Here is a 25,003-nt window from a genome sequence, read left to right as displayed (position 1 = left end):
CGCCTACCTCTGTCTGTAACCAATCAGAAGTGCTCGTTCCCTTCTCGCCCCACCTCCGTGCTCGGGACTGCTGTTTGGGAAGCAAGGAGCTCGCGGAGGGGGTTTCGGTTCTTCTCAGTCGCTCGGCTATGGAGGCGAGTTGATCCCTCGCACACGTATGGGACTAAACGATGAAGTTTCAAGTGCAGACGTAGAGGGGAAAGCCGCCACCTGGCCAAGCCTCAGCATCAACGACAACCCCACGGAGGTATTTATTTTCATGTCTTCTCTTGAAACTATGTTGAGTTTAGAAAAGTCGGGAGACATGAAAGCATCAGGGCGTACATAAGGCGGGGATTCAAGTGTTACTTTCTCCTCGGAAAAGTCTTTAAATACTCGCTAATGGAATGAAAAGGCTATGTGATATATTTTTAAGTAATCTATACAGAGGAGAATGCGTTCATCTTTTCGGAGGAGGCACGTACACATCTTCGTGAGACCTTCACGTGCCATTGGGATGCAAAGATGGCTACTTCAGGCCCCTCGTTTCTTTTATAAATCCCCTGACGAATAAACTCACCTTTAGCGTAGTTTGCATTTGAACACATGCTGCCAAGAAGTCATGCAAAGAGGAGGGCAGGTGAGCCAACACTGTGCTGGGGGTGGTGTGTGTGTGTGGGAAATCTCCGGAATGCGTGGAGCTCGAGAGGCGGGGAACCAGACTCGCTTAACCCGTGAAATAAGCGCATCTTTCCGCTGATCTTCAATGACTTTCACCGCTGTCACACTACCTCTTAAATCGCAGTTTTATCAGTGTGCGTGACTTGAAACAAGAGTCGAAATGTGCAAGCTTGGAACAATATAGAGTAGAGTCACCTTTTTTATTCTTCCCTGCAGGCATTTGTCTCGCTGATCAGGATGTGCTGCAACCAAAATCAACTTATTCAAACATGCCCATGCCAACTCACCTGCCACGGGCAGTTCGATTGTCTGGAATCCATCTACCTATCTCACTCTGTAGCTCATCTGTCTATCTGTGCATTAGCCTGTCCATCTGTCTGTCTGTGCAGGTGATGCAGATACAACTGATCCAGACCAATTCCAATTGAAAGGGGTTTTTCAGGGGAGTGCCTGCCCATTTTCAGGCATGCAATTAAACAACCACGTCAATTTTTAGCCATCTGCCTATTTCTGAAAATGTGTCATTCTGGACTTCCACCCCACTGTCACAAAACAGTGGAGCCAATTAACGTTGCTGTTAACAAACACTGGGCGACCTTATTCAAATCATGTTCTGTCACTAATAGAAGTTGCTAAAACATTTTTGCTATGTGGTTTCTTAGACTTGGTGGCTAGGCTTTACCGGTATTAGCATGTAATAATAATGTAATGATCATTTTTGGCTAAATTGGGGTGCCGTGATTTATGAGTTTAACTCCTTCCCGTGACTCTGACGCCACTTGAAAGCAACAAAACTGAGTTGTTGTCACTTGAACCGATGCAGTGTCAATCCAGTCACGGTTGTGGTCTTTGTTCGGCCTCCAGCTCCTCCGTTGCCATACAAATCTGGGAATCTTAATTTGACAGCTTGGCTTGATGTGACCACAATGCACGCCGGTTGAATTTCAGCAGTGGAGATGTGTCGACTGTGAACTGACACAGAGGGGAATCTCTAGGTCACGTTACTCGTGATTCCTATTACTGCAGCCTCATTGCTGACAGCACCGAGCCGTGGCGCTTTAGAACAACGGAAGGGCTGTTGGTGCAAGAGGTCTGCTGGTGTTTTTGTTGCGGACCAGTTTCTGCTTATGCTCTCGACTAAAACGACACACTGAGAGATGACAAATGTTCCTGTTGGAAATATGGAAATAGCAATAATACATTCCAGAATAGATTGATGTATATTTTTTTAATTCCACGGGAAATTTAAACAGCATTTTATGTTGCAAAAAACAATCAGTCAAATCTGTCAAACAGTCGCCATTTTTAAAGTAGTTGTTAACTTTACAGGCAAGTACAGTTTTGACTATAAAGATCATCTAATCACCCCCTCAAAAAAAAAAATATATATATTTTTTTATTCTAAACAGCCAGTCATTTAATAGGAAGTGACAACCCAGTTAAGCAGTTTTTGGCAGGCAGGTTTTCACCGCCTAATTCTTGCCCGGCATCAGGCTTTAAGTCTTCACCCCAGTGTGTCATGTCAGATTTACTTTTTTCACTGGGATCAAAAGTGGCCCCCCTTCCCCTCCCCATTCTTTAGAGGTGGGAAAAGTATTCCCAGCCTTTGCCCTCATCCCCATCTTATTTTTCTAGCCCGCCTGAGCTTATGTAGCACTCCTGTGCACAAATAATCAATCTCATTCTCTCATAGTTGAGCAGAACTAAGTGGCCAACAATCAGATTCATGTCTTTGGTTTACTCACTAACCCTCTAATGTATTTTTCTTGCAATTAAGTTCAGTTCATTTCGACGCAAGGGCGCGCTTAATGTTGCCTTGATAGCCGAGTTCTTTTCAAAAAGAGCCAAGGATATTGAGTCGATGAACTGTGTTTGTTTTGGCTTACGAAAGAAGCCCGCAGCTGTGCGCCACCACTTTCGGGGCGATAATAACAGTTTGTACTGGTAGCAATCAGCCAATGAGGGGCTTCCAGTCATACTGTTTCTCATTCCAATCCACATATGCACAATGTGCTCCGAACAGAATTTTTCGTCCTTCGAAGACACGTACCGGGGGTCAATGTTTACATTGTGATCCGATTTTAGTCCGTTTGAAATGTAAACAGTCATCGTAGAATACGAATAGTTGCTTATTTGAACAAGGTTGAATATGTTTGGATGTTAGCTAACGGTCTAGTCGGATATGGAAATCCATTCTGGAAAAAAAAAGGTACCAGAGTTTATGCTTTGTTTGGACTCCCCGACAGCTAAAGATAATACGAGAAGAGAAAGCATGTCAGCGTTTCGAGAGATTAGGCGCACAATAGATTTTTGTTCGGTGAAATAGGCCTCCATGGTTTCCACATGCTGAGTCCGAAAGTCAGTTTTTGCTTTGTGGGCTTTAACAGTGAGGGGATAGTACGAGCGCTTCAAATCTTGGCCACTATTAAGCCGTTTCATGGCGTCATGGTAGATCTGTAATTTAGCTAGTAGCCTCAAGCACTTATCCTCTTCAGATCTTGACAGAAAAGAACATGTTTTAAAAGCATCAAATCGAGTTGACATTTAGGTTGAGCGTTCCACTTACAACCCCGGCAATGTTTTTAGTCGGACCTCTTTAGCTGTGGTTCCGAGATACATGGCTACAAATCGCAATATGAAGACAATTGCTGTAACTTTTCAAATCATGTCACTTGCTCTGAAAACTCAACTTGGATGTAACAAACAAGACAAAAAGAAGTAAGAATACAATATTATATGTTTCCAAAGCTTGCTATGACACAGACAAGGCAGAAAACAAAACAATTTTTTTAGGTGAGGACAGCTGGTAATGTGGACCAAGTCGGTGTGGATGAATGCACAGAATGCCTCATTAGCGTTAGCTTGCGCTCACGTCTTCTGATGTGGAAACTCTGCCAGTCTTCTCTGCAAAATGATGGAATTAGTTGACATTTTGGCACCATTAGTCAAAGTCCCATTGTTATGCAAACGGTGATTACTTTTCCCCAGTTTGCCAAAATGATTGGCTCGGCGTTTAAATATGGAAGTGGAATGGTCATAGTAATCTTAAATTTGCTTACTTTGTCAATTCAACAAGATTAATTGCCAAATGTTAACGCATCCATCCATCCAAGCTTTAAAACAGTTGTATGTCAAGTCATCTTTCCCCATTGAAATGAATGGAACTGCCATTAATCTGGTCCAGTTAACGCTGTCACTACTCACTAACGAATCCATTTTATAATTGATCACCCTGTCGATTATTATATTGATAACCCAAGTAATGACAAAGTCATCAAGTCCTATTTCACTGCATGGTTTATATTTTTTTTTGCTCAGAAATCAGAGCAAAATATCAGCCGAAAATTTCTCATATCTTGAAAAAATTATTTTCCGAGTGTTAAATGTCGAGACATTTAGAAGATCATTACGATTGTGACTTACTTGAACAGAAACTGGGATTGGTGATTGAAATTGAATAAATAACCTTAGACTGACATTTAAAATGGCATTTAATATAAAATCACAAGCCTTTTGGACTTGAGTCTCACAAGGACTTTTTCATATCAAATCTTGTATTTGTTGTCTCTCTCTCTCAGAATATCGACAATAAAACGACAGGGTTGTAGCCTTAAGGCAAGTGCACTTAGATAAAAGTGCACAAGTCTACATTGGGATCAAAACTATATTTTTGTAGTATTTTTCTATCAATGTTGGTATAACAACAATGCTGAAGACTCCCGCTTTGTTTTCGTCTCAGTTCGACCTCAAGTGCCCCCTCTAGTCTCTCCATTTCCAAGCCTTCTTATTTGTGCTCCGATGCATTCATTCCCCAGGTGATCACACATCATATACAATTTCCCGTTGTAGCGGAAATGCTGGTAAATCATTTATCACTCAGCTGAAAGAGAGAGCTAATCTTTTGGCTACGGGGATGAGAAGATGTATTGGATAGGAAGAAGAGAAAAAAAATAGAATTGCAGCAGTGTCGCAGTTTGGCAATGATGGATGTGATAGCGCCCCACACAAGGAGTCTATTGCGCTTTGAGAATTAGAGTTAGTGGGTCAGTACCTTGCTTGAAATTGTATGTGAGACTGCAAATTTTCCATCTAAATAAATATGTATTTTATTGTATGTTTATGGAATCAACACATTTGAAGAAAAATATTATTTTTGTAAATGGGTGCAATTAAAATGGGCCTTTGCGCCATTGTGGGGGTGAACACAACCGACTCGCAATGGAATTGAACCCTCAGATTCCCTTTTAAACTTCGAGAAACCTTGTCCCATTATGCTGTTGCTGATTCGTCACATTGGTCTTATATTTCCAATAATGTCAATTTTGTTATCTCGTCTCCAAACGCCTTCCTCCGCGCACAGCGTCTGGAAAGTACCCGTCTGTTAAATGCAATTGTCTAATGACACGAGACAGGATGAAGTGTGTCTTCATAACTCAAATGCGGATTCTATTTCAAGGATTTACATCCAATAAGAATCATTTATGTCGTCCGTCAAAGCGCATTACTCTCGGTGGCTTCTCGTTACTTTGAGCTTTTCCTGGAAGGTGTGGTGGGAGAATAATCACCTTACTAAGCTTTTAATGCCTGTTGTTTTTGTACTCTTGCAAACACAGATTATGTGGCGTGTCATTAGCCTGACCCTTTGTTATTTCCAGGTAAACATATTTTAGAGGGAATTTGCAAATTCTGTGCTTATCATTCGTTTTTTTTTTTCAAGGCATGAAGAGAGTTTGGGCGCTCCGCATGGAAAGGTGACCTTATGGAAGTACTCGTATCCACTCCATACTGCTACTGGTGCTATATGCAGTCGAGCTAGCTAATAATGAACAGGGTGACAGACACACGTGACAGTTTCTGAAAAAATAGACAGTCACTCATCTTAATAGAAGGCTCCAAAATTGCCCATAGTTGTGAATGTGAGTGTGACTGGTTGTTTGCTTATGTGAGCCCTGTGATTGCAGATTAAAATGATACCTAAAGAGATGCGATTCATAATCACGGCGTATTCTCGGAGCAGCGGTGTAATTTGGTTGAGCAGAGACGCGACCCGCCGTGTGTTTCCAAGCAGCGTTCTTAGCCCCCTTTGAGCTGCGACAATCAGAGCAATCAGCATTCTTAAATGAGCCACTTAAATTCAGACTGGTATGCATGACTGGTAGTCATTCTTCATCTTTTGTTTTGAATGGGGGTGTCCCGCTGTGCCTCAAAAAACGAATTAGCCTTCGGGTGACTGGCAATACATCTCTTCTATTTCAAGTGAGAGCAGTTTTGAGGGCTTAAAAATAAATAAATAGATAAATAAATAAATAAAAAATTCCATTGCTACCTATGAATGCAACCTCAGAAAATCAGGATTAAGATTTGAACTACACAAAGCCGATTATCGTCACGCGAGAATGTGACACCAACAAACTCACAGCTGTTGTTGCGTCCGACATCACATACCATAGAAAGTTAAACATTGTTTCCGCTTTGAAGTTTGTACTTTTAACCCCAGCATCAATCCCAGTGCTCAAAATAAAACCAGTTTTTCAGGTTCCACGCCGATGTAATACTTCGTTCTGATAACTGTAGTGATCTATTTGAAGGTTGAGACGATTAATCGAATAAAGCAGAACCGTAAGGGCACGTCCACAATCGCCGTCAAAAAAGTAAACATAGCTAATTTAACCATAATATACCACCTCTGGCCACATGACTAGGCATTTAATTAGCATAGTGGCTAACAGCTAGCAAAACTGAGGTCCGAACATTTGCTGACACCCACATCACTCACCAGGCTTCACATTTCAAAAGCCGCATCCACACACACTCTCAAAGTTGATTAATTTGAAGTTGATTGATTTGATCGTCAATTAATAGTTTTACTATTGTCTGTAACCTGGTATGTAAATTCAGGATGTGCACTTGCCAATATTAGAAATTCTACTGCAGTGCTCGTCAGTAAGGTGACACAAGGCACAGGTGGATTTCAGAAGGATGAATACTTCTTGATATAAATAATGAATTATGTCATTTGAATGATCTTTCCTTACTTGATATTCAGGGGTATTTCAAACTTCAAGTCCAACATTTACCTTCTCCAACCTGCCCTTTCCCCCACCCCCAGCAATGTAAGTTCCATTTTATTCAGGAAATCTTGGATTCAGTCAGAGAGGGCTTGTGTAAGAAATTCCAAGGAGTGGCCCAGTTCTGAGGTCACTAAAGTGGACCACGTGTTGAGTCTGGGTGGGGTTAGCTTAAGAGTGCTCTTGGCCGACTGCAGATTACATTTTTGTGTACAAAGAGAAATCACTTCACCGCATACTTTTGTACTGTGCAATCTGTTTTGTTTTGTGACGGCTGTACTGAAAATAGCATCGTGCGTTTCAGGAGCATCTCCATGGCAAAATAGTCGCAGTTCACATTTCAATGCTATTTTTCCTGGGTGACGGATATAAACGTCCATGGCAACGAACGTGTTAAAATATAATAACTGAAATAAATAAAACCAAAACTGCCTCTTATAGAGCTTTACTTGCCAAATATGAAAAGAAATGTAAAAGCAAAACACGCAAATTATTTTTTGTTGGTTTTAGTTGAGATCTTTTGCAAAACTATTTTGAACTCTAAAGTGTAAAAAGTTTGGGTCTTGCAAATACTTGTACAACATTCAAATGTATTTGTTCGTCTGTAATCAGACACAAGTTTGTCTCTTTGTTTAGACCAAAACGAGGTCGTCATTTACCCACAGGGCAACCGATGTAGTCCGAAGGTATTAACCTAATTATAGCTTACAAAAAACTTCAGAGCGGGCTTCTTGTCCCGCCTCCCTCTCTCACCTACTTCTCAGTTCAGCTCCTCAAACTTGAACGGGGCTTGCTATCAGGTCGATGGGGTTGTTTGGTTCCGTCACATTTGAAGAAAAACAGAAATGTTGAAGAGCCAGTCGGTTGTGTACTTAGAAGACTGCCACGGCTTGGCAGCGGCATTCAGTTGATTCTCTCAAGTCTGTTTTGGGAGCAAAACGTCGCAGCGTATGGCGTGTAATGGGCAATTTCAAAGGTAGGATAAGAAATGACACGACTGTTGCTTGTATTGACATCAGAACACGTTGGCTTATTTATTGGTTGTCATTTTTTTCTGCTGCACTTTCCTGTGGGCATTGGACAGATTGTATCCACACAAAAATATTATTCAATCATTAAATATGTTTTCCCCCCCGAATAAAGTGCCTGTAATGTGTGTGTGTGTGTGTGTGTGTGTGTGTGTGTGTGTGTGTGTGTGTGTGTTAGCCATAATGCACAGGAGGCATTATTAGTGTTAAAATTGGCTCTTGTTTCAGTTGAAGTCTCTCTCAGTGCTTTCTTGTCTACAATTCCATCCCAAACCTGACAGACATGTTTTGACATGTGAGAAGGCATCTCTGGTTTTTATTAAACGTCATCACTTTATGAAAATAAAGAAGTAGAACTTGTTGCTTATGTTCGGTCCTCATTTATGGTCTGAATTTGAAGCAAATTATGTCAGCTTTTTGTCATGTTTTGTAAAACAATCAAATGCCTGTTGTGAGCTGATAACCTTTCTGTGTTACACTTCCTCATTCCCACTTGGTGTCGGAGGAGGTGCGCAGTCAAAGTGAAATTTCCTGGCCGCTTCTGGGAACGAAAGTTCGTGTCACGAATTGTAGAGCTTCGGCTGAAGTGAGAAGCAAAAAGTGAGGCAGCGAATGAGTGTGTGTGTGTTTGCAATCATACTATGAATGAGCGGGAAAGGAATTTGGGAGAGTATCCTGAGTCTGTCATTGAACTGGCACATGACTCAATTCGGGTCAGGCCGCTTGAAATGCTGACACTCCCAGAGTTTTTCATCGAAATAGCTCCAATGTATTTTATACACTCCCCCCCACTCCCTTGGTAAAAACAAAAGCTTTTATGTCTCCACTGCAAACAAGCCGAGCGTCTCACAAAGTGACTGTTGAACCATCTCGTGTGTGTTTAAAGTTGCCAGGAGCACACATTACGCGGGCGGAGAGGATCTGACCCCTTAAGCGTTTAAAGTAAAAGCCGTCTGGACCCAAATGGACTCACTAGTCTTGTGTGGGAATATCTGCAAGGCTGTTTTGTCATCTACATGAACTCAATGTCAACTCAGCCTTTCTTTCAAAATTCAAAAATGTTGTTTTGCCAGATGATAATCAAGTTGTTAAATATCAAAATTTACCATGACACAGATTTTGTAAATCAATTGGCTTAAAAAAAGTTTGTGTTTAAATTAAGTTGTACGGTTTTATTTATTTTTATTTATTTATTTATTTTTATTTGTCCAGCAATCATTTTTACATCCCTGAGCCTGGCATTTATTAGTGTTTTTATTTTATTATTGTTATTATTGTTGTTGTTTTTTTTCCAGCAATCATTTTTACATCCCTGAGCCTGGCATTTATTAGTGTTTTGTTTATTATTATTTTTTTTTCTATCTGTGGTACATAGTATGTATTTATGCATGAGGATGTTGACAAGCCATCCTGTGTGCTTTAGTCTTGTAAATCTTGTCGCCGGCGCTATGTGTACAAAACACAAGCTTGGATTTTGTCTCTAAATCTTTAGTCTAAGTAGCTACAAGATGACAGCTGCGGCGTATTTCTCAGACAGTAAAAATCCTTGTAAAATCTACGTTTCCCCAAAGAAATACATACATGCTTTTGCGTATTTCCACCAGAGCGCCATCGCTGACGACTCCTAATAAATATGTAACACCTCAGCAGCTGTATTTATTATTCCACTTGCTCATTTTATCCGCAAACCGCAGGCCAAAGGTAGCAAAGACGCCTCCATAGCTTTTTCAGGTGGTTTAATTCCTTCTTCCTATATTTCATCTTTTTAAAAATACAGTGGTGCCTTAATTTACAAGTGCCCTTTTAAATATTTTTCACTTTGTGTTGCGAGCACTATTTGGGTTAATTCTTATAGTTGTTAGCTGTAGATTAGCAATTTGTCGCTAAATTGCTGTCTTAATTTGTTGTGTTTTGGGTAAAAAAAAAAAAAAGATTCATGTCTATTTTGATACTAAGTCAAGGTGCCACTATAATAATTCTTTTGATTATCTATGTTCCTAATGTACGTAAATCATTATTCATGTTGTGTGTTGTCATATCAAAGCCATATGGCGTTGATTTGCACAGTCGCTGACGAGAAACACTGCCAGCGTCCTGGCCATATGTTGTGTCTGTGTGTGGGTGTGATTTTTATGCATCGCCATTCGTGGCGGCGCGTGACACATTACTCGTCTGTCATTAAGAATCAAGGAGAAACCAATTTTCCGATTGCTTTTTTTTTGTTATGTGTCCAGGAGGAATGCCAGTGCCCGAGCAGAGCCCGGTAATGGAGGAGGGGCTTCTGCTGACCTCCCGCGGCCACTCCACGGGCCGTGGCATGGAGCCCAACAACACGGCCAACAATATCCTGGCGTCTGTGAAAGAACAGGTAAGCGTACTGTTTGCCAACCTTTGTTATTTTACGTGTCATTAATCCAAACAGCAATTCTTCCAAACTGGTGAGCCGTGATTGGCCGTTGCGTGAGCCTTGAGTCATTTTCAATTGTGTGACAAAATATACATCTTTATTCATATAGAGCTTTTACAGTAGCCGTTGCCGTGACAACGCGCTTTAATAAAACAGCAGAATTGATCACATATTGCCAATACTCCAAGCCTAACTACCCCTTTGTTGTTTAAAGTGGTTATTGATAAAAGAGGAGAGACTCAAAGCAGATCAGAGGCGTCATGATCACAGTGAACGTGCCGTCACACAAGTCTGGAAAGTAAACAGCTTTTCATTTTTTTTATTTGAAGTGGATAAAACCCTGAATAGTAAATACTAAAAAAAGCACAAGTTGATTCGGGCAATTTTCTCCTAATTTAACTGCAGTGCTAAATTCTCCACAAGTCATCCAGCGTTTGGTCTAGATTCCATCATTCTTGGTCCGTTACGCTTCATTTATGTCTGGAAGGACTATTGACTTCTCCGCTGTTTATTAACAAAGACTGCACCCAAGTAACATCAGAGTTCCTTGGAAGAAAGTGGCCTTTGTTTGCCCAAGTAAGGAAAGGAAGTCGGCAGCACCTGTCAATGTCACTTCCTCCCTCAGAGGATCCCGAGCAGATAGCCGCGCCCCCCCAACAGGAAGAGCGGCTAACCCGTCAGAGTTTTTGTGGTTTATCATTGACCGCTGAGGAGGAGTCCTCGCTGAGCGCGTAAAACGATCCAAAGACAGATGAGAGGCTGGCTGAGAGTGGAAAGAGAGGAAATGAGACCCGGGGTTAGTGGGTGTATTTCTTCCTCTTTGGTGCTTTTCCTTTGATTGTTGGGATTTTCGAGGAATCACACCGTCAGCATGTTCGCCCACTTGCTTGTATTTTGGGTGAAGGATCTCCAAGAGCTCGGTGAGTCCGTTTTGTCACGTTCTAGCTTTCCTGATTTTTTTTTTTCCCATGTGCTTGTTAATTTCCTGTTGCTCTGGTTGACTTTTTCTTGCTTCACTGTGGAAGTGTTCCTCTCTCCCGCTCTTGCAGCAGTCAGACTTTGCCCACATACCCAAACAAGGGCAGCAGACATGACGAGTATTTTATTTTTACAGTCGCATTCATCCGGCTGGCTCATATCCCAAACTTCAATTTGTACGGGAAGAGTAATTAACTACTTAATTGCAATTCAAGGCACTCAAATGACTTTTTTTTTACTTGTTGTGCGTACAGTTCTGTTGACATCATGCCACAATGGAATGTATTTGAGTCATTTCCCCGGGAAGCATTTTTCGAATATGGCTCTTGAGCGGAAAAAGGTTTGGTAATCAGTCAGTGCGGCTGATAGCTTAGCCTCAATTATTTCCACCACACACATGAATAATTCATTCACCAATCAGTAGTTTCTGCTTTGTCGCTCAATTCCTGCCCAATAAAAAGGTCACGAGTTTAAAGTTCAAAGTGGGGAAAAAAAGCAGTGTGGGATTCCTTCTAACCAAGTGTTGGATTTTGAGTTAATTGTTGATGTTTTGCTTTCATTCATTGTTCCTTCCAAGGAATGCCCCATGTGTAGAGTAGAGCCGTTCCTAGTTTTGAAATCAGACTAGTACAAACTGTTCAAATAGTTTAAAAAGATGAATACTAATAAAATTTGCTAGCAATATCTCTATTTTTAAAAAGTGAAGACAATTTGTGATTTTAATAATGACACAAAATCGATGCAAAATTTGTCTTCGCAGGCCACATAAAATGATATGGTGGGCCGTATCTGGCCCCCCGGGCCTTATGTTTAACACCCATGCTCTAGAACATAGGAAGTCTTTTTGTCATGACACAATTTGCTGCCCTCAGTGTGCCAGCGATGATATTTTCTCTCTCCACCTCGCAAGTGACTAAGCCCCCTAATTACAATCGACTGTCCATTTTTCTCCACTCCTCCGCTTCTTATCTCCCTCCCTCACAAAGTCGAGGGGAAATCTAGACCCCGTGAGCATCGCGGCCTTCATTACGGACATGAAAATGGAAGCCCCGGCGCCGAACGATTACCCCGCCGGGGAGGAGTTGGAGCGCGACACGTTTGCAGGTGAAGGAGAGTGCTCAGTGGAAAAGACAAAAAAACACTTATGTGGGTGGGAAGGACAAAAAGGAGAGCGCAGGGGCTTGATGGAGAATGGCGGCGTGAGATAGGCTGTCACCTCTGAAGCCTTCTCCAAATGTATTGTGGCAGCCGGCTGTCAATGGAGAGGGAAAGCTGAAAATAAGCAAAGAGGAGACAATCGCCTCCCCGTGTGACAAGATGCCGGAGGAGCGCCGTTTTGAAAATCTCCCCCAACACCTCGCTGTTAATTCTCATGAACATCACTGTCATCATTATAATTATAATTATCTGATTATCACCCAGCTAGGAAATATTGCGTGCGTGGAGAGGAAAACTGTGTTGAGCAAACCGACACACTTTTAAAGACTGAATGGAAAGAAGCAATTTTGTTAACATTTACTTGGAGGGGGAAAAAAAGCTTTAAATGAATCAGTGGCTGCTCGATAACGTTGCGCTTTTATGTGCAATTATGTGCACGGCAGCGTGAATGCAAATGAGGCAGGACTAGAAAGACATTTTGGAAAATAGGTGAGTGGGAGTCGCTTGAACTTGTTCACTTGCTTTTAGTTTTTGTGTGTTGCTGCGGACTAAGAGATGTATCGTTTAGAATTCGACCCACATTTTCAGGAAAGATGGAGAAAAAAAATCGTTTGACATTTCGGTTTGCCAAAGATAAAGAATTCAGAATGTGCTCAGTTCAGCAAACACAACATTTTTTAGCCTCCCCGACATGGGGTCTTTAGAGAAAAAAGGAAATAGTGCTGATTTTAATTTATAAAAAGAAAATAGTAAGAAAAAAATTAATAAAAACATACAGTAATAATATCAAATTGAATGTTAAGAAATTAATTAGCTTTGACAAGATTTTTTTTTTTTGCTTCAGTAAACATTGTGCTGCTCCACCTTATCTGTGCGCCTTGGCCACCAGGGGACAGTCAAGTACAGCCATACCGATTATAACATCAAGGAAGCACTGTTCTTCAAACCACTTGTACACACTTAATAAAGGCTTTGATGATAGCAGCGGATTCATGTGCTCAATTGTAACATGTCATCGATTTTTCTTTCTTCTTTTCCGCTTCTTGTCATGATAAAAGCTGGGAGGCATTTATTGACACAAAAGCAATTTCCTCCCCTCAGGCTCATTTTTATCTGTGACTATAGCTCTCTCCATCGACCCCCGTGACTGCCGCGTGAAATGTCTTCCACAGTTGTTTAGAATTTTAATCAGAATTTACTTCAATCTTTTTTTTTTTTGTAAGACATTTAAGGTTGCAGAGACCTTTTCAGTGTGCTGAATCAGCAGTCACAAGAAGGCGCTGGAGGCATTTCACACAGCAGCCATGATGATGAAGCGTGGCTGTCGCGTGGCTTAGCTGTCGTGCCGTCATCTGTTTATTTGGGGGGGGTACAGGATCTGAATCAGCTCGAGTACCACGAGCAAATATGGCCAATAAAGGCATGGAGAAGGCCATGTTAGTACAGGACAGCTGGCTTGTTTGTGCAATCTTCTTCCAATGGAAGCTTGAGGCCAACTGAGGCTCTTGTTAAGTAAGCATTGCATTTGTTTAATGACTCCTCCGGCTACGCTTGTAATGCAAGTGAGTACTACAGATTGGAATTTGCAACTTCTCTGTGTCTCTGTTTTATTTGGCCAAGGCTCATTTTTGCCACATCAAACAAGGATGCGGTGACTCAGTAGTTATAAAACTAGCTTGCAGCCAAAGGAACAGTTTAAGCGGAAATTAATTAGCTTGATTCTTAAAAAAAATCAGCATGACTTTGAGGCTTAAATATGGAATTGATTTATCCCTCGAAAGCATTACATAAATCAACTATAATTCATTTTCATCCATGTTGGTGTATAGGTTGCTGCTGTTTTTATGTCCTGACACTAAATTAGCATCACATTTAATGACATAAAACAAAATAATGTGTGGCTAGATATAAATTTTAGTTACAGTTCCTCACAGATTTTAATTTATTTATCAGTTTTTTTGTTTTTGTTTACATGTATTTATATTTATTTATTTTTGGGGGCAATGGACATTAATGAACATCAGTATAAAAACAAATGCAAATCTGCTGGATTATAGCTATAAAGCTACAAGGAGTAAGGAGTCTAGTGGTCACATGACTGATCTTGTCATAGCACCTTTGCAATGCTAAAGTGCTTCACCCCCCACCCCCGTCCCTCAAGCCTCCAGGAGGCTTTGATTGTGGAGCAAGCACAGCCTGCAGCCTGGCTCTCCTTATCTACTGAGGTGATGGAGATAAGAGCCTCGGAGAGCCTCGGAGCAGTCCGTGGGGGCAGGGTCTTCATTTTTGTTTTTCAAGGCACCCAAAGAACACTGTAAAGTAAGTGTGGAAAAGTAGCTTAGCCCAAAGCATAATCTAGTGACCTTCCCAAGTCTCCTTACAGCACAAGTGCTGGTTGGTTGGTTGGAATGATGAGAGGTCTGATGATCCAGTCATGGTGAGATTGGCCAGAAAAATGCTCTTAATGGAGCGCGGGGAATCCGGCAAAGTGGTATTTGCTGTCGCGTAGAACTGGAAAAGTGGAATCCTTAGTGATGATCGTAATTAGTCAAATGCTGAGTTCTATGCGGCTGCCATGGCAACTGAACCATCGAGGCCAAATGTCACGCAGGCAAGAGGTGCTTATGGGTGTGTGGCTGTCCTCGCTTTCAATCCAAGTCTGCAAAGGCCTGATCAACGGGTGTCTCCAAAAGATCATCTTGAAGGTTTTTCTTCAGTCCTGTCATTTTTTTTTTCTTCAAACGTCAAAAACCGGTTTGTGTATACTTACTTGTTTGGCATCTTCCAGTGGATTCTGATTTGCATTGTCAGCATTTTGTTGCCTGTCTGCTATTAAGTCATTTTATGTCTAAAAGAAGCTATTGACTCAAATCCGTCAATAGACACATGTAACGCTTACTCAGATAATCACGTCTGACCAACTCTCCCCACACACACACACACACACACACACACACACACACACACACACACACACACACATCTTTCTTTGTTGCCATGCATGCACAGGAGCTCCAGTTTGAGCGGCTAACGCGGGAGCTGGAGGTTGAGCGCCAGATTGTGGCCAATCAGCTGGAAAGATGCAGACTCGGGGCAGATTCTCCGGGTGCTGGAAGCAGCAGGTAATGAAATGATTCAGCACACACAAACAGCCCCACTCCAACTAAACACACACCATTTCTTTATTTTTAAATCCTTCACTGTGATTCTGAAGTGTCTGCCTTGTTGCAGTAGACAATAAAGTACCGTGATACCATGAAACGATACCATGTTCTGGTATTTTTTAATTTGTCATAAATAGGTGTGAGGTTGTTTCAAGTTATTTATTAGTCAGCCAAGTAAAATGTGGAGAGTAGCTGAAGGCTGCAAGAAAATACATTGGAGCTAAATACAACCATGTTTGTTGTGAAAACGCCGAGTCAGGGTTGCGTTGTGCGGTGGAATGTTATTTGCTTACCGCGGCAGTGTGGACGGGTTTGTTGTGGGGATTCGTCCGCTCGTCATGCCTTGTTTCAGAACAAGTGCGGAACAAAAGTTTTGGTACAGTTGTAAATCACTAAGTCCACCTTTTGGCAACAAGAAGATCTGAGCACCCCCTTTAAGAGCCCGACACCGACAAAGGAAACGGTTGTCATTGGGCATTTACGTGCAATTGGAGATTAACTTTTTCAGGTCCCGCTGCGGAGCTCAGTAGCTCAGCGGGGTGACAGTAGAGATTAGGATGCACATTCGAGTTTCACTTAGAGCTATCAGCAAACCTCCATATGTACACACAGAGCGCCGTAGATGGATTTCCCCAAAGAGTAGTTTTGCTTGGCAACATTTTAAATTCTAGCCTGGCATTAGCATTCAGCAAACACGGTTTCTTGTCATCAACCGTCTTGCTTCCATTCGCCACGTGGGTCACTGGAGCACGTCTCGTCTCGCTAAGTCCTTTTAATTGCCTGCATGTGGCCATTAACATTCGGCGAGTCGTGCCTCTTAAAGCTCATTATAGAACAGTATAGGGTCGTCCTAATGACAGGTGCTTGATTGTAACATTTATTTCCTCTTCCACATCATGGAAAATCCTCAGACAAAGCCAAGTGCTTTCATTCTGCTCACCAAATTTTTTTTCTAAAAGATAGAGTGGCTGTTATTCCCTTATGGTTTTCTGCTATTGCGCTCATATGGGTCGGAAACCTGCCTATTTTGTCTGTGGCTCTGCTTTTTATAGAACACCTGAATTTTATTAGAATACATCAAATGCTGGATTATGACTCTTATTATTATTATTACTAACTTTTTAAAAATTATTATTATTTTTTATATATTATATTTATTAATAATATTTTTACTACTATTGATTTTTGTGGCTGACGCCAATTCCGATATTATGCAGAATCTTGAAATTCAATTAATTGGCTTATTAATTGAAAAAATATACAATGAATGAAAGATCGTCTTTTTATGATATTGCTGTTGTTGTCAAGCTGTTTAACAAATGAGCATCCCTCGCCCAAGAGGCACCTTTACGGCTAGATGAACAAAAAGGTAACAGAAGTGGACTTTTGTAAGCGAGACATCGAATGACTCGGCTCGTTATTGCCCTGAAGACAATGATTACCATCTGTGGTCCCGTCCTGATAGCCCGATGAAAAATGTACTCGGTAAACAACGCGTCACTGTCACTGAGCCTATATTCACTTTTTCATTTCCTCTGCTCCGCTCGTAGCTCATCTGAGAAGTCGCTGCCTTGGAGAACTGCCGGTAGGTTGGAAATTGCTTATTATGTTTATGAAACTGGCATTTTGCATTAAGTCCATCCCCAATTGTGCCTTTTAAGAACCACCACAAAAACCATAATTCAAAGACCCTGACTGCAAATGTTTCGTACTTTAAAGTTCAATGCGATTGAATGGCAAATAAACATAATGCACATTTTCAACCTTTAATTTTACATTTTGAGTACCACACTTTGAGTACCACCACATCTTCAACATTCATTTTCACAACAACCAAAATTTCCCGTTTCTCTCCCTACAGGCTTATTTGCGCATGTATTCTGCCGCTCATGTATGTTAATGACATAAAGGAGAACATAATGGCCGCCCTTTGTAATGTTTACAATTATCTTTGTTAAGCTGACTGAGCTTACATAATTAGCAGCCCCCGGGCGTTTTTCTTCTTCTTACCTCCTCTGAGCCTCCGGTTCTAAGATTTCTTCAAAAGCTTCTATTTGTTTGCCTCACGTCCTCAAAAGCTTCTTGGAGACAAAGTAGTTGGTAATGAATTATTCCCAGTGCATTTCATGGCTTATTAATTGCCAACATGAGCAATCGTCATTCATCTTATTTCGATTTTGCCTTTGGGGATTTTACTTGTGCATAAGCACTGGGAAAACGTTTGCTTGTTTGATTTGCGGTGGGGGAACGCAAAAGCAGTAATGGCTATTATGTTCACTATTGATCGCCCATTGTGGTGTGGATGATGAACGAGCGTCCGAGGCGATAACGCACTTGTTGCCATCAAAACGCAGCGCGGCGTGAACACGAGTCCCTCCGAGCACGGCGACTTCCCTCGAGGCTTATCGGCCTCATGAGTCACTGTATGCCGCCTGGTGTTTGAGACGGCAGCGTTACCGTGGAAACCGGCCCTCGGCTGCCAGAAATGTCAATGCAGTCATACTTCATGTGGACTAAGACAAGAGAATAACCCCCCCCCGTCAAGCCTCAATGTCAATTTTGAAACATGACCTCTCAGGCAGTTGACGTTTCGGAATATGGAAGAAATTCAACCCAGAAGCACAGCTGACTGATTTTTTTTCCAATTTCAAGTTAGAGACAGCGAACACCTTGGACTGGTCGTCAGTCAATCAATCGCACATACATAAGAGACTGACACGCGGGGATTTTAGTCCTCGATGAAGCTAACATGCTGGTTTTTAAAATGCTAGCCATCTTCCGTCATTTGAGATGGCAAATGGTAAAGATTGTTTTTAAATTATTTTAAGTTAGTTCGTTTTTAGATTAAAATTTTACTGTCACCGCTAGTGAATTGCAGGACACAACTGGACAAACCTGCTACTAACAACTACCAAGCTAGCAAGTTCGCTAATCGCCGGCGACTCCACCGACCTCAAAACAACTTCTGAAGAAAAAAGTGACATTTGCAATATTCTGCTGGTGGCGCCCCTCTCGTTGTTGTCACAGTGATGATTGGTGTTTATAGGCAAACCATATTGGCCTTTGGTGTATACTGTATGCATGTGAGCGGAATAATAAGGAGAGCAATATTTAAAGTGCATCATAAAATGCACAGAGCCGTAAAATACATACATAACCTGAACTGTGCATGATTATCACCTTCATGTTGAAGAAATTTAAAGCGGGGTGGGGGTTGGGGTGCAGGTCATAAAGTCCCCACATGCTCCATAGGTAATGTTAGCATCTGCCACTATTTCAAACAAAATCATTTTTTCCAAAGTAAACTCACTGGGCTATATTTTTACTGTAATTGATGTAATTATGTGAAAATGACACATTATTGAAGTCATTAACATTCTCCTGCTAGGACATACGTCATTAGGCACTCTTCTATAGGTAAAGGTTACAGCCATTACCAAAGAATCCGTCATACTTCCAGGGTCCACGGGGAACTCGCGTAGCTCCGCCCAGATGAATTCGTACTCAGATAGCGGCTACCAGGATGCCAGCAGCGGTTACCACGGCAACCAGGATGTGGTCAAATCGGAGCTGAGGATGCAGCACTCCTTCCCCGGCGCTGGCACGAGCACCCCCGTCAAGATGGCCAGGGCGGAGGGGCAGACCTCAACACAGGTACCTGAGACTCCAAACTCTGGTTTGCAACCAGCAACACGCCACTCCAAATTTATTGTTCTTCTTTCTATTGGGTCATATATATGTATATTAAAAAAGCTAAGATCAATTGCATCTAATTCCCTAAAAAACGGTTTTAGTCGATTAACTCATTCACTACCAATGACGGATATAGTCGTCAAAGATCCTTTTTAAGTGGGCTGACAGTGAATGAGTTAAGTATCAAAAATTAATGTTTGTGCATTTTAAATTTGAGTTCAGCCCTCCAAATGACAAATGTGTTTTTGTTGTTGCGCTTGAGGTGCCATCAGTTGGCGGGGCAGTGCCCGGCCGTGCGATGCGAAGAGTCAGCTCAGTGCCTTCTCGCTCTCACTCCCCGCCTCGAGTCAGCAGCACGTCGCCCTCCCACGGCTCGTTGCGCGCCTACGGCTCGCCCATCATCACCGAACCCAAACCCCTTTCCTGTATCTTCTCCACCACCTTGCCCTCCCCGGCCCAGCGCACCATGAGTGCCGGCGGCTCACCCCTCACCACCAAGAAAAACTCCCCCGCCGCGCTGCGACGAGTGGGCTCCGCCAACTCACGGCAGGGCAGCACCAGCCGCACCACCTCGCCTTTCCAGGCCTCGTTGGGCTCGTCGTCGGGCCGCATGGGGTCGCCTTTGACCCTGACGGACAAGCAGCCCGCTCACTCGTCTCCAGTGCGAACAAGTATGGTGGCCGTCCCGCAGCACTACAGCTCCACTCTGCCTCGCTCCGTCATCCATGGCGCCGACGCCTACCGGTCACAGGCGTACGATGTTTACGAGAGGAAGGTGCGGCCTGACAGCCTCGCAGGTAACCGGCACACGCAAACTTTTACGTCAAGGTTTTAGCATATGTAGATGCTCGTTTTGTTTGCTTATCAAGTCAAGGTGTACCAAATATGGCTGTCAAACAATTTATAACAATTGTATTCAAGATGAAAGATACATTCCCATTGTCCTTCATTGTTACTCCCATTTTGTCCGCTTTGATAAGACTTTTTGACAAAAAAAAAAGTAGGAAAGCTATAGTTATCGCTGTAAAACAAGCACTGATGCAATCCTCATGCTGACTCTGCACTTGACTTTGTGCTGCCTGGGGATATCTTCAGATGCTCTGGTGGATGATGACATTCAAGGTGAACATTTTTTCTTCCCTGTCCTGCTTTCTGTTTGTGTGTGTGTGTGTGTATTGTGTATGTGTTGTGTGTCTGCTGCAGTGGCCGCATGCGTGCATGGTTGTCCTTTGTGGCCGCGTCCCATTCCTCAGCTCCATTTCTTCACTTTTGACTGCAACTCGCGAGTGGTTGCGATGTCATCATTATTTTGGGCCGCAAGGGGAATATTTACTTCTAATGTCCAGGTTCCGCTATTAATCCCGGATTACGTTCACCAGCGCTGCCTGCCACATTTTGGCCGTTCTTGTCAGTGGATGCTCAGCCATGTGACAAATGGAGATGGAGTGCACTGGGACCTCACACTTCCTCACTTTGCCTTTAACTTTTCACATTCACTTGACTCAGCTCAAGCGGACGAGTGTGTCGGCAGTCTTTGTTTCTCTCGCTTGGTGGTTTCCTGTCACTATTGATGCAAGAGATGCTTTGGTTTGTTACGACGCCCTTCCACCTGGCATTTTCCATCTTCTGCTACTGAGGAAGGTGGGAAAATGCTTTTACGGTGAACTTGGTCCTCAGCGCAGTGCTTCTCCTTGAATTAGGTTCAGACAGGCTTGGTTCTAGTGTAGAAGGCACCGAAGGGTCTTCAGATTTGTCAGGGGAAGCACGTCCTTCTCCTTCAGTCGCTCTAAAAGCCATTCTCTTGTCTTTGCAGGCATGCGGAACACATACGCCAGTCAGTTGGGCCCAGACTTGAGGTCCAGTATTTCCCCAGGACGCCGCATTGCGCCCATCTTTGAGGACCGCATGTACCAGACCCCGTTGTACCTCAGCTCGGCCCACACCCAACAGGGCAGCATCTGCAGGAGCGCCTCAGGTGTGATACACACAAATTACGAGGATTCTTTTAGCACTGGTGTCACTGGAACACAATATGACAGCCTGTCTGGCCTTTAGCACCACAAATGGGTCTTTCATTATTTTTGTCCCTTGCCCGTCTATTTTCTTTCTCGCCTTGCTCCCACCGGTGTAGGACGCAAAAGGCTTGGCTGTGACACACCAGGCGGGTATTATTGTTATGGCACGCTAACATAAAGGCGACCGTTACCTCATTTTTAGCGGCTGTTCGAGAAGATAGCGTGGTGCCTTGAGACACAATTTGGAATAATAAAAGTGAATGAATGAATAAATACATAAATAAATTTTAAAATAAAAAATCTAATAAATAAAAGAAATGATAAAATATTGAAAAATTAAAACATAAATAAAAAAATGGTTTCCAAATAAATGCATAAATAAATATATAGCTCGGGTTACTCTGAGCCTCCTCGCTGTCCATGCATGCAGCACCTCCATTCGGCGGCGTTGCCTCCTCAGCACATTGAAGATGTGATCACGACCGATCCGTCTCCGATAATAGCTATTGATACTTGCGAAGAAGCCCCACTGATGGGCTGCCGTAATTTGTTGTAGCCTGTGATGTATATTGACAAAACGCAACGGGGTTGCAAGTGCGAGACGAGGACCATTGACAGTCATTGTGAGCCTGGTTTTTCGAGTTTTTCTTTAAAGGGCTAGGCCTCAAGGGTAATTTTAGTTATGAAAATGAAGAAAGTATAATTTACAGCAAAAAATATGATTCATTTCATCCATAAGCTTTTTAATTCATATTTATGGATCGTGATTTTTACCTGCCATAACTGAATATTTTTTCTTTTTTGTTTAAAAAAACCCCTTTTATTTCATTTAGTTGTTGATGGATATTTTAAACAATCACTTGAATTCACTTTTTTACTAGGAAATTTTTATTTTAAGGCCTTATTTCCTTGCCCCCAGTTCATTTTTTTCTTCCTTATTTTTATGATTTATACGCTGGTGATTCGCTCTGTGTTCCTCCTCTGTGCAAATGGGCACTTTTAAAAGATATTGATCCTCGACTGAAAAATAAATGTGATTTTAAATCAAAATAGTGAGGCTAAGATTGCATTTAGGGTACACTGTGTTTATACTAATCATTCCAGCATATTGGCCTTGCGCAGGAGCAGCCGTGCGAGGAAATTGTGTTTTGGGAACAGCAACTCACGCTGACATGTCGCCTTCTGCTAGGAAGGAGGGGAGGAAATTGTCAGATAGGATGGAAGCGTCACAGAAGTCATGCGAGTTTGTTTTTGCTAGTCGTGAGCATTGTATTTAAAAAGATGAGGTCATTGTATCATTTTCAGGGAATTAAATGAGTTCAGGTGTCAGGGAGGAAATTTATCCGTAGGCGTTAGCGTCCACTCTGCAGGTTGTAAGACACTCCCTTCTTTGCAAGTGGGTATCTAGCTATTTCGGGCAGGTCTCGGCTTAACGTTGCCACTCTGCTGCGTTTGGCAAGATTAGCTTCTAAGCATACGGTGGCACGGCCAAGCGGGAAGGAGCAGAGGAGAGGATTTGCGGATCATCACGGAGGTTGTTTTTTTGTTTTTCCCCAAAGCGCTCGAAGCCCTCCCGGCTAAACGCAATCTTGTTAGAACAAAGCGAGGAGCAAGCGGCCCTTTTGAAGAAGAGGAGTCACGTCTTTGCTAAACCACGGGAGCCTCAGTTTTATCCGTGACATCAATCGGTTCCAGATTTGAGATTCCGCCGCGTCGGCGCCTTTTGTGGTCTCGGCTCGTCTAACCCAAATCTTCGAACGCAGCCAATCTCACCTGGATTTGTCTGTTTGCGTGCGTAGCGTGTTTGGATTTCATCTCTGAGGGCTTTGCTCTTTTGGCCTCAGGCGTGGGGAGTCTCCAGCGGACATCCAGTCAGCGCAGCGCCATGACCTACCAAAGAAACGACTTGGCTCTTCACCCCTCCGCCACCTACGCCGATCCGTATCGCTCGGCGCAGTACCGGCCGTGCGATTCCAATTATAGTCGACAGGGCGGCGTCCTGGACGATCCCACCCGCTCGCCCTCCATAGACAGCATCCAGAAAGACCCCAGGTAGGTTCTTCTCCTGCTTCTGATTGGTTGCAAACGTTCCACATCACTCCCCTCGGTATTTGTAGGGAGTTTGCGTGGCGAGACCCGGAGCTGACCGAGGTGATCCACATGCTGCAGCACCACTTCCCCTCGGTGCAGGCCAACGCAGCCGCCTACCTTCAGCACCTCTGCTTTGGTGATAATCGAATTAAAGCCGAGGTACTTGTCCCATACTTTTAAGTCGATGCTGGCCAGCAAAACAAAAAACATATGCTAACCAGAAGCTGAGTTGCACTCTGTTTGATTACCGACGAGACATGTGGCTAGCAAACAAGATTCTCACCGACTCTCCTTGCAGGTTTGTCGGCTCGGCGGCGTCAAGCACCTGGTGGATCTTCTGGACCACAAAGTACTGGAGGTCCAGCGTAACTCCTGCGGAGCTCTGAGGAACATTGTGTATGGAAAAGTGATGGACGAAAACAAGATCGCACTGAGGAACGCGGGGGGCATCCCGGCTCTGCTGCGACTGCTGAGGAAGAGTGTCGACGCCGAGGTGCGGGAGCTCGTCACGGGTGAGTCTCGGCTTTGTGTTCTGATTCGGTGCTGCTTCCGGGACTGATTGCGAGCTGCTTTCAGGATCTTCAGTCATCGTTTTTCGGGTGCCTTAATAACAAGATACCTGACTTGGTGTCTGTCAAAATACACACAGTGTCAGTAAACATGTTTTAACAATATGATTGTCACACTTTAATTGAAACAATTATTTTAATCAGAATTTCTTATTATGAAGACACACGTCTTGTAGTTTCTTCCTTGAAGGCAAACACGACACAGCACTTCATTGCGCTTTTGTTTGTCATCAGCAAACGTGTTTGGGATCAGGGTGGAGCACAAACGAACGGGCCAAGCAAGCCGTTTGGCTCCCAGGTGGTTGATTCAGCTGTTTTTACTCAGCTTCGGCGCAAACTCCAACTGTTTCAGGTTACAGGTCCAATGGTTACTTTCTTTTTCAAAAAAAGAACAGACTATCACAGTAGTGTAGTATATTTTCTTGGCGGGGGTTGACATGCGAAACAAAACACCTCTCTACTTCGCTTCAGCAAAAATACATTCCTGAAGCGGTGCAATGGCTACTGTGAAAATGTCTCACTTTAAAAAAGCGATGTCTCGTTTTAGACAACCTCTGTGTTTTCCACCACCGTCAAGGGTCAACCGTGTTCAAAACAAGTTCCCCGACCCTCCTCCGCGGCTCTCTTTGAGAAATCCAGGTGCTAGTTATGCTACATTAGCAACAGATGGCCCCCCTGCTCCAGGTCAGGGGTCATGTTGTCCGACACAAAATGTTTACCTGCTGCCTCACCCTGCAGCTGTTGATATTCTCGCTCTCAGACTCTTGAGAACACAGGCTCCAACATCACAGCTCTGACAAACGTTATCAGCGGCCGGAAACTGCCACCTAAAAACTCTGGGTGACTCTCCGAAAACTTAAGACGCTTTAGGCAAGTCCACTGGATTCAAAAGTTGAAAGATTCTTTAAGGAATATGCCTTTAAAATACGTTCGGAGAAATTTCAGAAGATTTATGACAACTATGCTGCAGATGAAAACAATGGAATTGTCTTGAATGTTGACATTTGCACTCACTTTCAACCGTGTATCATCCCCGACCTGCCAGAAAAACAAACTCGCTAACGCCAGACGTAAAAATATTGTCTGTGTCTCAAGATAAAAAGTTGTGGCGTCGCTCCCAGAATGCTCAAGGCATGGCTCTTTTTTTTCCTGTCTTTATAAAGAAGCCTAAT

General features: G+C 42.9%; 1 protein-coding gene and 1 long non-coding RNA gene across 7 annotated transcripts in view; both read left to right on the top strand.

Moving 5' to 3' along the window:
- Positions 1-82: 82 nt before the first annotated feature.
- The window catches only part of pkp4 (plakophilin 4), a 34,134-nt gene continuing 9,213 nt past the window's right edge, over positions 83-25,003 (top strand). For 2 of the 6 annotated variants that reach the window (XM_088382134.1, XM_088382133.1), the window contains exons 1-11: positions 7,503-7,704; positions 9,991-10,124; positions 15,309-15,421; positions 17,014-17,048; positions 18,924-19,117; positions 19,419-19,953; positions 20,252-20,278; positions 20,970-21,131; positions 23,016-23,223; positions 23,289-23,421; positions 23,561-23,774. In XM_088382134.1, the coding sequence (XP_088238260.1) occupies positions 7,689-7,704; positions 9,991-10,124; positions 15,309-15,421; positions 17,014-17,048; positions 18,924-19,117; positions 19,419-19,953; positions 20,252-20,278; positions 20,970-21,131; positions 23,016-23,223; positions 23,289-23,421; positions 23,561-23,774 (1,771 nt within the window). In that variant the 5' untranslated portion in view covers positions 7,503-7,688. Of the gene's footprint in view, positions 248-7,502; positions 7,705-9,990; positions 10,125-10,161; positions 11,084-15,308; positions 15,422-17,013; positions 17,049-18,923; positions 19,118-19,418; positions 19,954-20,251; positions 20,279-20,969; positions 21,132-23,015; positions 23,224-23,288; positions 23,422-23,560; positions 23,775-25,003 lie in introns of those variants that run through there. The other 4 variants (XM_088382135.1, XM_088382137.1, XM_088382136.1 and 1 more) reach the window with 4 other exon arrangements.
- Positions 11,090-13,280, top strand: LOC148394561 (uncharacterized). The gene is made up of 2 exons (XR_015859709.1): positions 11,090-12,245; positions 13,144-13,280. It is a non-coding gene; the product is annotated as an uncharacterized LOC148394561 (long non-coding RNA).

This window comes from Syngnathus floridae, chromosome 8, assembly GCF_059516105.1.
Source record: "Syngnathus floridae isolate MCC-2025c chromosome 8, RoL_Sflo_1.0, whole genome shotgun sequence".
Classification (NCBI taxonomy): domain Eukaryota; kingdom Metazoa; phylum Chordata; class Actinopteri; order Syngnathiformes; family Syngnathidae; genus Syngnathus; species Syngnathus floridae.
The sequence above is the reverse complement of the archived record's forward strand: the minus strand, read 5'-3'. Positions and strand labels throughout refer to the sequence as shown.